The 17,781-nt window shown below is 41.2% G+C and overlaps 1 protein-coding gene across 1 annotated transcript in view; it reads right to left on the reverse strand.

Moving 5' to 3' along the window:
• The window catches only part of IQCH (IQ motif containing H), a 117,173-nt gene that overhangs the window by 50,704 nt on the left and 48,688 nt on the right, over positions 1–17,781 (reverse strand). The window contains exon 14 of the mRNA XM_054042697.1: positions 15,896–16,087. Within this exon, the coding sequence (XP_053898672.1) occupies positions 15,896–16,087 (192 nt within the window). The remainder of the gene's footprint in view (positions 1–15,895; positions 16,088–17,781) is intronic.

Here is a 17,781-nt window from a genome sequence, read left to right on the forward strand (position 1 = left end):
CCAGTGCCACCCAAAATCAGACAGAAAGAGGAGCTTAGAGGCAAAGTGATATTATCAAATAGTCATGCAGATATATACTCAGCCCAAATGTAATTTAATTGCGATTATGACAATTTTATACAATGGATTTTTTTTTAAACCAGTGTGACTGGAGGATTTCTATTTTGTGCTTAAAGAGATGCACATGTGTAAGTATTTTGCAAGATAGGGTCCTAATTTCCCAAATAATTTCCCCAATAAATGCATTTCTCCATCGAAGGTTGGAGTATTACTATGTATTCTTAATAGTATTTTCCCCAACAAAGGTTTTCTTTTTTAAAAATAAAATAAATTTTTGAAGTCAATGTGGAACCACTCACAAGCAAAGTGTTTGCAGGATCAGAGCCTTAGCCAGTAATTTCTATGAGAGTAGCATCTGAGTGCACACTTTTGGTATATCAGACCCCTGTGAATACATGCTCAGTTCATGCCCCCTCAAGATCACTAGATTTTCCAAGTTTAAAAAAAATATATATTTTTAACTCTACATAATTTGCTTTATTTCATCGGCCATTCTCTTTGTCTGCTTCCACAGGGGAAAAAAAAAATCTATGTGCATTTTAAAAATGTGATTAAAAAAATAAAATACTAAAAAGTATGGATAATCTCAGTAAATTGACAAGAACTCCATGTAAACTGTAGAGAGCTATTTTTCAAAACAGCCTACAGAGCAGTATGATAAAAACTATGTCATGTTTCACAAGTGACACACGGTTGAACTTCTTTTCGTCTTAGACTTGTCTTTTTGGATTTTAGCAAAACAAACATTTTTAAAATAATCCAAACAGGCATTTTATTGCATGTGATAACACTAACGATTTTCAGATTTCTTTACTGCTCTTGCTTTATCCTCTCCTTCCACACTGTTATTGCTAAAAACTGGCAGTTAAATTCAATTGATTCAAAATATTCTAGATCCATATGGCCTAAAACCCTGGAGCTGAAGTTCTGATATTGCCTCACTGCTGTTTTCTAGCATTTGCCTCTACTCCAGTCCCCAGATGGTGGAAGTAACATTTAAACCTCCTTCTCTCTGCCTTGTACAATAGACCTTGGCACCATTTCAACTGTTTACTCCGGTAATTAACAGCACTGATACCACAACAATTACAACTCCTACAATCTTAACACAATAATGCTATGAATTAGTGAGAGCTAATGGCTGGAAGGTATAGTGGTTCCAGACTGCGAGATCTGTGCATTTTTAGAATAAAATAAAAGGTACAAACAGCACGCTTGCGGTAGACAATGATTACCTAGTAATTAGTTTACACAAAGCTTCCTATTTAATGGCAAAACACTGTAATTAACGCGTGACAGAAAATCAAAGGGTACTTTGTAAGCATATGAAAAATTAACACTGCAGGCCTATAGCTTTATGTACTGATTAGAAGCATATTAAATCAATAGGACATACAAACCAACAGCTTGCATATCTGATTATTGTAGGTCCTAGGAATGGATATCATGGTTTTAATTTAACCAAAGGATACAATTATCATGCTTTGTTATTTACTTAGGATTTAAGAATCACCTGAAACATAACTCCAGCAGCTACATAAATATAATAATTGACTGAATGAGAACACTGTAGATCGTTCTCAGATATAATAAATATGTAAACTACTCAAGATAGTCTGTTGATGGAGCACTGGCTATATTCGTTAGGGAGGAAACAACCCTGAACTGCACAGTTTGAAGCTAGCAGGGATCTGTTCCTTTAGCCAAGATAATTTTTACCATCCTACCGTACACCACATTAAATTAAAAGAAATTTTAAAAGCCTGTCACACCTTTCAAAATATTGTATGTGGATTTTCTGTGCAACTGTCTGTGTTTCTGGCCTCCTTCAGGCTAGAAAAATGATCACACCAAAAACTGCATGTGAAATCAATAAAATCAGCAGGAAAGACCGCTTGTTTAAAGAATTTTCTCCACAGACCTTAGTAGGTATGTCAGCAAACACAACTCAACTGTTTGTGAACCCCAGCAATCTCTGTAACATTTCTGGAGCCAAACTATTTTAGAATCTGTTACTGCATGTGATTAACAAATGTTGTGATAAGAATAAGTATGAGTTTTAGGCAGTAGAAAGTACACATTCAGCAACGTTAATGTGTGCAAGAGAATAACAGAGCTTAGTTATAAAGCATGATGTTATGCCACTGAAGTTAAGGCTTTGGCAGTATTGTAGTTATATTTTGGGTTGGTTGATAAATACATGCTGCTTATTTTGATTCCCTTACTTTTGGAAAGATGCAAAGGGTGATGAAAATTGTTGATAAGGCTTATTTTCCTTATGGAACCCTAGGCAAAAAGTTCACTACCTCGTCACTACTATTCCCGATTTTCTGATAAGCTCTGAATTTATTTAATTCTTTTTTTAAGGAATTTTTGAAAAATGATCAAGAACGTTAAATGTTAAGGAAACAGTTGGCTATTTCTGGCATCTGAAACAGGGATTTTCCAATGGTGATCAATCTCAAATCCTAACACGAGCGTTAAAATAGTTAGTCAATACTGATGGAAATTTGAGTTTTTTTTGCTTTATCTGCCTCTGAAAAGATTTTAAATCTCGATCACTAATTTTAGTGAGTTAACCAGGACCTAGATGTCTTTGTTTGGTGTTCTGGTCCATGACTAGGGCTCCTAGGTGCAGCAGTAATACAAATAATAATGACAAAATTACAGTGATCTAGTTAGAAACAGCGATTTAAAAAACTGTAAAACTGAAATAAAACAATACATTGTGTGTTAAACAGCCTTTTTCTTTCAACAACAGATGTACGATTTAGAGCTTTCTAATGGCTCGGTAGCTACTGGCCAATTTGTAATGTTGAACCTTCTCTTCCTCTGCTGCCACATTTAGTTTGCTTTTCTCTATGCCACCTTCACTTCTCTCCTTTTCTACATCTCCTGCACTCATCCCTTTCTCTGTCCCCAATCTAGGGTTCCTTATCTTTAAAATTTTCTGTCACCTTACGCCCCTTGAACTGAGTTCAAGTCTGTGGTCATTGTGGCGGATATGGAGCTGTGATGCAACAATCTATGAATACTGAAATGTAACCTTGTTATTGAGATAGACTTATACTGGGGTAATGGAATGTTTACCATATACCTTTATTGCTTTTAATTCAATGGGGGCTGTTGGAGAACAAACAGAAGGGCAACTCTGTTATTGTCCCCAGAGGGAACAGAACTGAAGTCACTAAAGATAAACCAGACCTGCTGAGGTAATGATGGTTGATCATAGGGGACTGAAGCCCAGGGCCTGACATGGGGAAAATTGTGTGATTCTACCCCTAAAGAGAGGTGTTGGCTTGAGCGGAGGTGCACTCAAAGAAACCAGGAGGGGGCAGAGGTGCAGTTCACTGGTAACTGTGACAGCCATTTGGTATTTTCTGTATGTTTGTCAGACCACAGCCCTTCAAGTGACACCTTTGCAGGACACCATTCCCTAGTCTGTGTGCTTTTTGGAGTGAGAATCCTGAGTGGGCAGGCTCCAGAACACCCTGCTTCCTACCTCATCTTAGAGGCTGTTTCACGTCTCTCCCCAAACAGCAGTCAGAGACTCAGCCGGTCTAATTAACCAAAGATTTATTAAGATGAGAGAGAAGATCACTAAGATCAAATGCCGTGCATTTCTAGAGAATGCCTTTCTCATTCGGAGCCTTCCAACAACAACAACAACAACAGCCTTTTGGTTTTGGTATCTTGGAGAGCCTAGTGCAGTGTTTCCCAAACATGGGACGCCGCTTGTTTAGGGAAAGCCCCTGGTGGGCCGGGCCGGTTTGTTTACCTGCAGCGTCCGCAGGTTCGGCCGATCCTGGCTCCCACTGGCCGCAGTTCACTGCTCCAGGCCAATGGGAGCTGCTGGAAAGGACGGCCAGTTCGTCCCTCAGCCCACGTCACTTCCAGCAGCTCCCATTGGCCTGGAGCAGCGAACCACGGTCAGCTCCCATTGGCCGGACCTGCGGACGAGGCAGGTAAACAAACCAGCCCGGACCGACAGGGGCTTTCCCTAAACAAGCAGCGTCCCAAGTTTGGGAAACACTGGCCTAGTGGATTGCCGACTTCTGACACCAGTCAGAACACTCTCCCAGGTTACTGCCTCCAGGTACTGCCTGGGGATCTGGGGGTTTACTAGGTTCTGCAGAAGAACCCCACTGCTGCACTCCTGTTTTGGCTAACAACACTGGATTCCCTTCTGGTGAGCCCAGGGCCGGCCCACAACATTTTGACACCTGAGGCGGGAAGCTCAAATGACGCCCCCATGCCCCCTCGCTTGGGCCAAAACTTTGAAAGTTCTCAATTCTGCCTTCTTCCTGTTCTACTCCTCTCACGGTACTGCTCTGCTACCTACCCCAATAAAGGAGAACTAACAACTTAAAATGCCTTGTTCAAAAATTTTAAGTAACACTTAACTTTCAAATGCCTGAACAGCAAATGTAACTTTTCATGTCTGCATAGTAAACACTGGCATTTTTATCTGTTTGATAAAACAAAGTGGTGCTTTCCGTGCCTTCTTGGTTGCAAAGATTTGAACTGCTTCCTGAAGGTCCACAGTCTGGGCCATCTCATGCTCTATCGAGATGGTTGCAAGGCCGACCAGCCTCTCCTGTGTCAGTGTAGAGCGTAGATGTGTTTTTATTAACTTCAGCTTGGAGAAGCTGCATTCTCCACTGGCAACTGTTACAGGAAGTGTTAGAATTATGCACAGAGCAACAAAAGCATTTGGAAAGAGGGTGGTCATCTTATTTGTGCACATATGTTCCAGAAGAGCCTTTGGAGTTGATCCTGCTGAAATGTATCTTGAAAAGGCTTTCAGTTTATCACCTAAATGACTCGCATTAATATCGCACATGTCATCATGTGTCAACATTGTCTCTAATGCCCTGCATTGCTGGTGCAGGTCTTCTTCAGGTATAGTGAGGAGTTTTGGAATATCATACAACATCTCAAATATACTGCTGTGTTCCTTGAGCTGCATGAAACGTTCTTCAACTGACTGTATTGCACAATCTAGCACCTGGTTAAAGAATTCAACTTTGAATTGTTGTTTGGGGTCTCTTATGGGATTATCCCATGCCTCGTAAACAAAATGTCTTCTTCTTCGGTGACTCTTGTATTCTTGAATGGGTGGGAAAATATCTTCAGTGTGAAGTTCCTCTGCCAACTTCTGTGCACTCTTCAGAACTTTTTGAAATCCCTCATCTGACCAGTAAGACTGTAGGTATGACTTTGCTTTGTCCAGTTGTTCCATTGCTCCAGACATATCAAGGTCAACACCTTGGAGTCTCTTGCTTACAAATTTATTTCAAACAGTATGTCATGCCACAACACTAAGCCACACAGAAATTTGAAGTTGTGTGTGTTTCTGGTGATTCCATTTCCCTCTGCCACTGTTCTCCCATGAACAGTTCCTGTCATAGCATTATCATCCATAATAGCGACTATGGCATCATCTATCTTCCCAATTTGGTGTTTGATAGGCTCTATCGCCTCCACTCGACTTTCCCATCATGTGGCACTCAGTGGTTTCAGTGTCAGAGATGATGTTCCCAGATGTTGCTTCAAAATTTGCCGTTGATGCAGAAAAAAATACATAGATGCTTTGAATTATATTAAAAAACTCAGCAGCCTCACTAGAAGCTGAAGCTGCATCACTGGCCACCAAGTTCAATGAATGAGACCTGCATGGGACAAAAAAAGCTCGAGGGTTTAACTCTCGGATCCAGGTCTGCACTTCCTCTGTTCTCTCCCCTCATGTTGGCGCCATTATCGTAGCCCTGACCTCTCATGTCAGCTATCGCATTCCCGTATCTTCCAGCTTTTTAAGAAGCACATTTGTCATACCAGCTCCTGTAGTATCATCAATGTCAATAAATTCTAGAAAATGCTCTCTGACAGTCACCATTGCAGGGACATTTTCACTAGGTTCTGTTGTTGTTACAAAACGCACCATTAAAGTCATTTGTTCTGTATGGCTGATGTCAGGTGTGCAGTCCAGAATAACAAGAGGATAAATGGACACAAGTCAGATATCAGGAATGGAAATATACAAAAACCTGTAGGAGAACACTTCAACCTCCCTGGCCACACAATAGCAGATGTAAAGGGAACCATCTTACAGCAAAAAAACTTCAGGACCAGACTCCAAAGAGAAACTGCTGAGCTCCAGTTCATTTGCAAATTTGACACCATCAGATCAGGATTAAACAAAGACTGTGAATGGCTATCCAACTACAGAAGCAGTTTCTCCTCCCTTGATGTTCACACCTCAAATGCTAGCAGAGCACCTCACCCTTCCTGATTGAACTAACCTCGTTATCTCCACACTGATTTATACCTGCCTCTGGAGATTTCCATTACTTTCATCTGAAGAAGTGAGGTTCTCACCCACGAAAGCTTATGCTCCCAGTACTTCTGTTAGTCTCAAAGGTGCCACAGGACCCTCTGTTGCTTTTTACAGATTCAGACTAACACGGCTACCTCTCTGATACTAGAGTAATATCTTGCTGACTTCAGATTTGCCACAATCTTCTGTTTGACTTTTGTTGCCAGTAACTGTATGATCTCATTTTGAATTGTTTTCCCATGGTGGTGATGTGTGTACACTTCCTGGGATGGTGACTCTTCTTAGATGCTCCTGGAGCACAGCATCAAACTCAGCCATCAGCTCCACAATTTTAAGGAAGTTTCCATTGTTTGGCACATACAGCTGATCTGAAGTGCCACGCAGTGCTAGGTTTTGGGTAGCAAGCATTCTCACAATGGCAATGAGCCTTTTCAGAACATTTGGCCAGTAAAGAGATTCTGATGCAATCTTCTCATGATGCTGATCATCTATGGTGGCCTTTAACCTTAGTCTCATCTCAAGCTCTTTCCACCTATGGAATGCTCCCTAGTGATTTGCTGCCTTCTCATGGCACGCCAGATTTCTAGCCAGATTCTTCCAGTCCTTTGTTTCTGTAGGACCCAATGTGGCTGGAACATTAGACTGGATGAGTTTGCAACAAAAACAGTATGCAGCATTCTGGGTTTTTGAGTACATAAGCCATGGCCTCTCCACTTTGTCACCATTGGGGATTTCATGCCAGTAATGTGTTGGATGGAAACTTCTATTTTCATTGTCTTTGGGGAACATGAAGTTTTTCACTTGCTGTGGCCCATGCAGTACAAGGAAGTTCCTCAGGCTACTGCTCAAGTGGGTCCACAGTCGTGGATCATCTAGACTTAAGGAACTAAACTCAGAAGCAGCTGTTTCTTGCACCTCCACCACACTCCTCTCTGATCTACACTTTTCTTCAGGAATGTGCATGGTTACATCCATTTGAGATGGAGATATGGATGCTGCAGTAGCTGCCAGGTCACCTGCACTCTGACTAACTGGAAGATCAGGCGTCTCCTCACCACTCACATCCTCACTGGGGCCGGAAGGCTCACCGTAGACATTTGTGTCTATGGATCTCAGGAGAGCTCCTTCCTGCTTAGATAGAAAAGCTTCCTTTGCTTTCTTTCTTTTTCTGAATGCTGCCCCAGAAGGGTGTTTCCTTCTTTCACTCATGACTACTGTTCTGTGCCAGCTAGAGTGGCTCTCAACACTCAATTGAAGGGGACAAATAAGCAGGCTGGTAGCAGGGCCTGAGTGAGGGAAGAGATCAGCATCTTAAGGGCCTAACTGGCTCCTACTACTTCAGTTGACTGCCTGTTCTTCTCAAGTGGGTTCAGGGAAGCTCCCTGAGAAGCTGGTGTTAATCAGTCCAAGCTCCTGGGGGTGCTGGAGAGGTACATAAGAGGCTCCTCCTCCTCTCTCCCTGCAGCTCCTGCTGCTTTGTGTTATTCCCTCTCTCCTTTTCTCCTGCTTGCCTGTTATGTGTCTTGTGCCCTCCTTCCTCCAGCACAGCACTCCACCATCTCTGTGCATTTAGAGCAGAGAGGATACATATTCAGCAGCAGCAGACACAATTTTCTACAGGCTGGGTCCTAGTAGCGCCCCCCCCCCAGTCTGGCACCTGAGGCAACCGCCTCAGTTTGCCTCATGGTAAGGCCAGCCCAGGGTGAGCCACATCAAGTGCCTCAGCTGGAGAAGTCAGGGAAGCACGAAAGTTTCCCTATCTTCTCCTGCAGCATTGAGCTGCTCTGAGCGCCCTCACCTGGCCACCTCTGCTCCTTGCAGTCTCTACTGTGTAACAGCTGTCACCAACTCCAGCCAACCATTTTCAACTCATTTTCTAATGAGTGCTCTGTGTTCCATTGAAGACATAAATGTAAGAAGTTAGCTCTAGAGAAGTGATAAAACAGACCCCCAAATACAAATTTGACAAAGGGGTGGTTTTCAGTGTTCACAGAACAGTAACACTGAAGCTAGTGGCAGAATTATACAGAGCCTTCCACGGGGGAGCTCCTCATTAAACAGATCAAGCTCTGGTTATGGAACGTGTTCATTTTCACGTAAATTCTGAACTATAAACTGTACTTTGCAGGGTAAAACAAATGCAAACACAATTGCAGTGTTTCTCATGCACCTCTGTAACAGTGGGAGCAGTGGAGAGGGTGAATTTCAAATCCACAGAAAGTTTTTGGACACAAAAAAGTAAACAAACTCATTGCCACCCTCCTCTGTGTACAGACTCTGAAAGTCTCATGTTTTCAGTTACCAGAAGAAGTATCTGAGAAAGACAGGAGGTTAGTGATTTATTTTTATCCCTTTAAAAATAATGGCATATGATTCATAGATTCATAGATTCTAGGAATGGAAGGGACCTCGAGAGGTCATCGAGTCCAGTCCCCTGCCCGCATGGCAGGACCAAATACTGCCTAGACCATCCCTAGTAGACATTTATCTAACCTACCCTTAAATATCTCCAGAGACGGAGATTCCACAACCTCCCTAGGCAATTTGTTCCAGTGTTTAACCACCCTGACAGTTAGGAACTTTTTCCTAATGTCCAATCTAGACCTCCCTTGCTGCAGTTTAAACCCATTGTTTCTGGTTCTATCCTTAGAGGCTAAGGTGAACAAGTTCTCTCCCTCCTCCTTATGACACCCTTTTATATACCTGAAAACTGCTATCATGTCCCCTCTCAGTCTTCTCTTTTCCAAACTAAACAAACCCAATTCTTTCAGCCTTCCTTCATAGGTCATGTTCTCAAGACCTTTAATCATTCTTGTTGCTCTTCTTTGGACCCTTTCCAGTTTCTCCACATCTTTTTTAAAATGCGGCGCCCAGAACTGGACACAATACTCCAGCTGAGGCCTAACCAGAGCAGAGTAGAGCGGAAGAATGACTTCTCGTGTCTTGCTCACAACACACCTGTTAATGCATCCCAGAATCATGTTTGCTTTTTTTGCAACAGCATCACACTGTTGACTCATATTTAGCTTGTGGTCCACTATAACCCCTAGATCCCTTTCTGCCGTACTCCTTCCTAGACAGTCTTTTCCCATTCTGTATGTGTGAAATTGATTTTTCCTTCCTAAGTGGAGCACTTTGCATTTGTCTTTGTTAAACTTCATCCTGTTTAACTCAGACCATTTCTCCAATTTGTCCAGATCATTTTGAATTATGACCCTGTCCTCCAAAGTAGTTGCAATCCCTCCCAGTTTGGTATCATCCGCAAACTTAATAAGCGTACTTTCTATGCCAATATCTAAGTCGTTGATGAAGATATTGAACAGAGCCGGTCCCAAAACAGACCCCTGCGGTACCCCACTCGTTACGCCTTTCCAGCAGGATTGGGAACCATTAATAACAACTCTCTGAGTACGATTATCCAGCCAGTTATGCACCCACCTTATAGTAGCCCCATCTAATTTGTATTTGCCTAGTTTATCGATAAGAATATCATGCGAGACCGTATCAAATGCCTTACTAAAGTCTAGGTATACCACATCCACCGCTTCACCCTTATCCACAAGGCTCGTTATCCTATCAAAGAAAGCTATCAGATTGGTTTGACATGATTTGTTCTTCACAAATCCATGCTGGCTATTCCCTATCACCTTACCACCTTCCAAGTGTTGGCAGATGATTTCCTTAATTACTTGCTCCATTATCTTCCCTGGCACAGAAGTTAAACTAACTGGTCTGTAGTTACCTGGGTTGTTTTTAGTTCCCTTTTTATAGATGGGCACTATATTTGCCCTTTTCCAGTCTTCTGGAATCTCTCCCGTCTCCCATGACTTTCCAAAGATAATAGCTAGAGGCTCAGATACCTCCTCTATTAGCTCCTTGAGTATTCTAGGATGCATTTCATCAGGCCCGGGTGACTTGCAGGCATCTAACTTTTCTAAGTGATTTTTAACTTGTTCTTTTTTTATTTTATCCGCTAAACCTACCCCCTTCCCATTAGCATTCACTATGTTAGGCATTCCTTCAGACTTCTCGGTGAAGACCGAAACAAAGAAGTCATTAAGCATCTCTGCCATTTCCAAGTTTCCTGTTACTGTTTCTCCCTCTTCACTAAGCAGTGGGCCTACCCTGTCTTTGGTCTTCCTCTTGCTTCTAATGTATTGATAAAAAGTCTTCTTGTTTCCTTTTATTCCCGTAGCTAGTTTGAGCTCATTTTGTGCCTTTGCCTTTCTAATCTTGCCCCTGCATTCCTGTGTTGTTTGCCTATATTCATCCTTTGTAATCTGTCCTAGTTTCCATTTTTTATATGACTCCTTTTTATTTTTTAGATCGTGCAAGATCTCGTGGTTAAGCCAAGGTGGTCTTTTGCCACATTTTCTATCTTTCCTAACCAGCGGAATAGCTTGCTTTTGGGCCCTTAATAGTGTCCCTTTGAAAAACTGCCAACTCTCCTCAGTTGTTTTTCCCCTCAGTCTTGATTCCCATGGGACCTTACCTATCAGCTCTCTGAGCTTCCCAAAATCTGCCTTCCTGAAATCCATTGTCTCTATTTTGCTGTTCTCCCTTCTACCCTTCCTTAGAATTGCAAAGTCTATGATTTCATGATCACTTTCACCCAGGCTGCCTTCTACTTTCACATTCTCAACGAGTTCCTCCCTATTTGTTAAAATCAAGTCTAGAACAGCTTCCCCCCTAGTAGCTTTTTCAACCTTCTGAAATAAAAAGTTGTCTCCAATGCAGTCCAAGAATTTGTTGGATAGTCTGTTCCCCGCTGTGTTATTTTCCCAACATATATCCGGATAGTTGAAGTCCCCCATCACCACCAAGTCTTGGGCTTTGGATGATTTTGTTAGTTGCTTGAAAAAAGCCTCATCCACCTCTTCCACCTGGTTAGGTGGCCTGTAGTAGACGCCTAGCATGACATCTCCCTTGTTTTTTGCCCCTTTAAGCCTAACCCAGAGACTCTCAACACTTCCGTCTCCTATGTCCATCTCTACCTCTGTCCAAGTGTGTACATTTTTAATATATAAGGCAACACCTCCTCCCTTTTTCCCCTGTCTATCCTTCCTGAGCAAGCTGTACCCATCCACACCAACATTCCAATCATGTGTATTATCCCACCAAGTTTCAGTGATGCCAACAATGTCATAGTTGTATTTATTTATTAGCACTTCCAGTTCTTCCTGCTTATTCCCCATACTTCTCGCATTTGTATATAGGCATCTAAAATACTGGTTTGATCTTTCCTCCCAGTTTTTTCCTGACTCTCCTTTCTCTCTGCCAATATAGCCCACACTCCCTCTTGTTTCCGACTCATTTCCCCGGTCTCCATGTTCCCCACTTACCTGTGGGCTTTGCTCACCTGTCCCCGTCGAACCTAGTTTAAAGCCCTCCTCACTAGGTTAGCCAGTCTGTGATGGTGGAAAAAACGACAGTAAATATGGGTAGGATTTTCAAAAGTGCCTAAGAGTGTTAGACCCTAACTTGCATTGACTTTTAATGGGAATTAGACATCTAACTTCTATGGTGCTTTGGAAAATCCATTACTAAATACTATTACAGTAGTAGCACCACATGCAAAACAAATCATCGTCAATAACACTTACTACATTCTCTATTGCTAGCGGAGTTGCCAAAACTTTCAGGCCAATCCTTCAATGGGAACAGGCACAGGCTCTTGGTTATAAATGGACTCTCACTACTATTTGAAGAGGATCCTAAATAAAGGTGGAAAGTGATAGTGTACAGGTAGAAAAGGATCCCAGGTAGGACACATGTTTGACATCGATAAGCTTCACAGATTTTAGCTAGAGAACGTTTTGCTTTTCCCCAGAGTTGTTTACGTGGCAAAATACAAAACTGGAAAATGCCAGTGAGGTGCTGAGGCTTTTCAGCACTATCTGATCATACAAGGGTCAGACACCGATACCCTTGCTCACACTGCGTAGTGCCTTGCTCCGTAAGTTGGTCCACTGCAGTCAATGTTAACATACTCCTCAGATTTCACCCCAATTGCAGCTGCAAAGTAATCTCTCAGATAACTCAGACTCTACATTAATTTAACAGGATAAAATACATCACTAATCTTGTCATGCATTTTAGTTTGCCCAATGTTATGCTTGAAATGAGGACTCTAAAATCACCCTGTTTTAGATGGAATAGATTCTTATACAGTTCAAACTCACAAACTACATTATTTTTAATCTGTTGCCTACTACATACCAATGAGAAAAATCTTGGTATCGTGTCATAAACTGCTATGCAAATGATGCTATTTGTAAGTATTAACATAATTTAGTGCTTACAGTCATATTCTCATTTCTAATAATTCTACCAGAATGGAGAGTCTTTTCTCTATACTCTTAGCCTGCAGGATAGTCTTTCATCAAGAAGCTGAATTTTTTAATAACCTGCCAACATATGTTTTGTATGTGGCAGCCTAGGCCAATGACACAATGTCTTCATTATCGAAAGAAACAGGTCTACATACTGCAATTGGACATTAAAGCATGCCTGTGCCCATAAACTAATGCTTTGATGTCTAAATGTGTATCATTACGATGGTACTCTGTAACAAAGGATAATTTTAATCCTCTGCTCTCAATGGTAATACGTAGTGGAGATTGCAGTTCATTATATATAAGAAAGGTCGCCATGCTTACAAAAATGAGCTCAACTCAGAAGGCAGAAAATGTCAGCTCTCATTTCTGGACAAGATGCTCTAAATGGCAATGTGTTTTGTTCTTTCACCTACGCTCCCTGAAATACTGGCCTGGATTTAGAGAAGTTTTCCTGCTGACACGCTTGTCGAAAATTATATCGAGTGTACCATTCCATATATATGTTTTTCAACTTCTGGTAAGCATTTACGTTGTAGGAGTTTTTAAGGGGCATGTTCTTGTCTGTGACTGAGCTCCACCTAAATGCAATGGAAGTGGGGGAACCATAAGGAAACCAGTTATAACTCCCTGTTTCTGAGCCATCGGGCCCTGAGGGAGGTTAAAATGGCACGAGAACAGCTCTGACTTAAGCCACTGGTGCAAGGACTCTCAAGGAACTTACACCAGTGGAGGAGCAGATGTAGTACAGTTGTGCTCTGCAGTGCCTTCTTCCCCTCCCACATGGGCAGCTGGCACAGAAGGTCGGTATACTACCTCTGACAGCGTTATGCAAGCAGAGAGCTCCCTTGCACAGGCAATATTCTCCACTGGCCATCTCTGGCTGTTTTAAGTCCACTTTGCACTGGTCATGCTTATGCAGAGCAAGGGAGCCTTAGAGGACTGGAGAATCTAGCCCTTAATGTTTGCCCAGAAAGTTTCATATGACAAAGCACTATTGTAATTATTAAAATTCAAAATAAGTTTAACCAGCACAATTTGAAATATATTATACTATGCAATTCAATCAAATGTTACACTTTCTAAAACTATTCTTGATTGGATTAAAAAAGCTGAACTGCCGTAAATATTTCTTTATTTAAAATAGGACGATGGGGCATATTCTTCCTTGATACAACTCTTCTGAATTTAATGGGAATAAATTTGGCACTACAGACTTAAATATCAAATACTTATTTAAATATTCACAGACCTTTAACTAAAATTAATCTAATTTGCATCAGAATTCAAATTCTGAATGAACCGGATCCAATGAATTCAGTCCAACAATTTGTAAAGAACAAACTTGCACATTGACTAAAAGTTACACAAATGAAAGCTGGAAGGTCATAATGTTTACATCATTTTATTTGGGTATTTGTGGCTGTCCATCATTTTTGTAGCCACCCAAACTTTCTGCAAATCAGAATCCACTGCCCCGGCTATCTACTGAATTCAGCACATCAATAGATGACGACAGAGTATGATCAGAAAAGTGAAGTTTTAACAACAGAAATTCCCTTTACTTTGTGTCCACCCCCATAGTTATTGAGCTAAGGATTTTATTTGCTTCTCTCTTCAGTTTCTGCTAAACTGTCTTATTTAAATCATGTTTTCTTACAATAGTTTAGTGAACTTCCCAGCTTGCCATTAAACACAATGGACCAAATTAATCCCGGCTAATACTGCCTCTTCACTTTTATGCTTTAAGTCAATAGAGTTACATCAGAGATGAATCTGGCCCAAACAACTGTTCACTCAAGCAAGTCTTCAGTGGAGAGAAATTTATAATACTAGGAGCTGGATTAATTTCCAGAAGGCAACAACAGAATTAAAAACCTTTGCAACAGCTGATTTATGCACAAGCCAGGGCGAGTAATACATGCTCTGTTAGAACACACTACTTGCAGCATAGCATCACCCACCAGCATACAGACAAGTAACACTGAAGCCTGGTGACATTTGCTCATGTTCATGTTTAGGAATGTAAAGCCAGGTGGTTTTTCTACTAGATAAAACAGATACACTCTTGTGATCAGAGATACTGATCACCCATAGACATCCAAAACTCCCACTGAAGTCAATTGTAAATACTCAGCACCACTGAAAATCAAACCTCAGTATAAGAGGTTCTAGTCTTCATCCTGTTGATCTACGACACCTATTTATAAATGATTTACATAAATAACACTCTTTGGTTTAACACTCTGCCCTGCTGAGTGACATTGGGCAAGTCGTTTAACCATCCCGTGCCTCAGTTTCCCCATCCGTAAAATGAGGATAATGATGCTACCTCCTTTGTAAAGTGCACTGAGGTCTAGGGATGAAAAGTGCTCTGGAAGAGAAGGTACTATTATTATTATTATAATATGTGAATAAAATGTTATAAAACTTGCTATCCAGATAATTACACAAGATAAAGTTCAATTTCTTGTAAAGCTGAGGTCTTAATTTAAGAGGCCAGAGCAAGCCAGGGGAATGTCCACAAGAGCTGGGTACATATTAATCCAGCAAATCCCCTCAGCCACCTCCGCCTGCAGAACTCCTTTGGAAACTCCAGAGGGAGCTACATTTTCCTCCACCAAGCACAAATTCCATGGAAGGGGGGTACACGACAATGTGCTTGCTTTAGGGCACGTCTTGGCTACCCATAGATCTATTGGGGATCGATTTATCGTGTCTAGTGTAGACGCGATAAAATTGATCCCCGATCGCTCTGCTGTTGACTCCGGAACTCCACCGTGGCGAGAGGTGGAAGCGGAGTCGACGGGGGAGCGGCAGCGGTCAACTCACCGCCATCCTCACAGCCAGGTAAGTCGACCTAAAATACGCAACTTAGGTCAACCCCCCCCCCCACCCCCAGTGTAGACCTAGCCTTAGTGAGCATGACCCACTCCCTACAAAAACAACAAGGAATCTGGTGGCACCTTAAAGACTAACAGATTTATTTGGGCATAAGCTTTCGTGGGTAAAAACCTCACTTCTTCAGATGCATCTTGTTGTTTTTGTAGATACAGACTAACACGGCTACCCCCTGATACTTCACTCCCTACAGACATACTCAACCTAAAACATTACAAACAGACCCAGAGAATAAGATACCTTTAGCTTCTCACTAACTTACGTGTGCCCATTTCTTCCTCCACATCTCAGTGTTATATCTCTGGCATTCCTTCTGGGCCCAATGGTAGCATTTCAGGTGCCTGGCAATGTCACAATATGCGGTGCCGTTTCCTCCAAATCCATTGTCCACTTTAAACAACCAACGCCTCACTCCCAGGTTATCTATGATCAGCTGACTCAGAACTTCAAGCATCTATGGATGAAACAGTGGCATAAAGACAAAGGGAATGGCTTCAAAAACATTGTGACTTAGGGCATCATTAAGGTGCTCATATATTTTTATTTAAAATTTGTTTTATAACAGACTTATAATTAGGGTTTCTAGTTTCAGGTTCAAACCAGTTTTATCAATATTCACCAATCCTCCTTCCTCCCAGAAAAGCAGAGATACTGGTGATCAGTATGTACAGCTCACTCGAACCCTTTTTGTTCAGGATCCTATGGCCACAATCCTGCAATTGGATCCACCTGAACATGCAGACCCACAGAAAGGTCAATGGGGCTCTGTGCCAGTGCAGAGTCTGCCTGCGTGGAGCTCATTGCTGGACCGGGGCTATTAGTTTTGAATGTTCAGTACTTCTGAGGATGTGTCTCAGGAAGGGGAGCTGATGGCAGCACTAGACTATTTTCAAAATCCTCTCTTTGAAACCTTCTTACAGTCAGATTCCCAGGCAAACATCTGTGACATGTTCTTGCTGCAGAGTGAATTATATGGTTATAAATTTATGAAGGGTTTACAAGATAGGCTTTATTAAAGTGATTCTAATTATTTATCTATATGCATAAATGGCTTTCTTGTAAAACTAGCCGGTGAGCAGAATATAATTAGCTGTTTAGAAACAGTAAATGCCATTGGACCCTCAAAAAGTGTTATACAGATCTTGTGCTGCATTGACTAGAAGGTATTTTTACATGGTAATCTTTTGGACTCCTAGTTGTATATATTTTTTGGACTTGGACCACAAACAGAATTATCATCTGTTTGCTCCAAATCCTATTATTTGTTGCTTTCGAGAACCCTATAAATGAGTTTCTGTTGATGACTCCCCTACAGTAATGAAAACGATCAATAGTATTGTTAAGACTGTACCAATGGAAAGAATTATGTGCTCTCTTTAAGTGAAAATTGAACAGTGCTTTAACATAGTGTCACCTTTCTTTTATTATTTAACCTAAGATGTCAATATTTCATAGGAGCAAACAACAGCAGGAGAACTTCTGAAACTGTTGCAGCGTGGATCAAAAGAGGAAGTAATAAGCACGTGGGGGTGTTGGGTAGGAAATTTTTATAAATGAATTACTTAATAATAAATTGAACTAATTTAGAATAATAAATTGAACATATATTTGTTTATTTTATCAACTGTATGGAAGTTGTAATATATTTGTTTAGCTGCTATTATTTTCAGTGTTAAAGGTATTTGTAAAAAGAAAAGGAATGCAAAAAGCCTTTTGCTAGCCAGCACGAATGCCTAAGAATGATAACATCCTCACTATTTTCAGGTTTATGATGCACATCAGTAAAAAGAGAGAAGCTATTGATTATTGCCATCCACAAATACAACATGCTGACATTACCGGCTGGATGAATGCTGCAAATTTCAAAACACAGTAGAAACAAGATGATTTTCCAGATGAGGTGAAGTATTTTCTTCCAGAATCTAATGAACACTCAAAGCTACCCCAAAATTCATCCAAATTCCATGAAAAAAAAATCAACAATGATACTGAAGGAAATGTGCAGTCAGAAATCAGAAAATTTTATAAAAGGATCTATGGCTAAGCATGCTGCTGTTAAAGGGACACCACTAACTTGAAATCTAGTCAATTTAAAAAATGAGATACAGTATGAGCAATTTCAGGTACCCCCCCTACTGTTAAGACATC

This window comes from Malaclemys terrapin, chromosome 10, assembly GCF_027887155.1.
Source record: "Malaclemys terrapin pileata isolate rMalTer1 chromosome 10, rMalTer1.hap1, whole genome shotgun sequence".
Lineage (NCBI taxonomy): Eukaryota > Metazoa > Chordata > Testudines > Emydidae > Malaclemys > Malaclemys terrapin.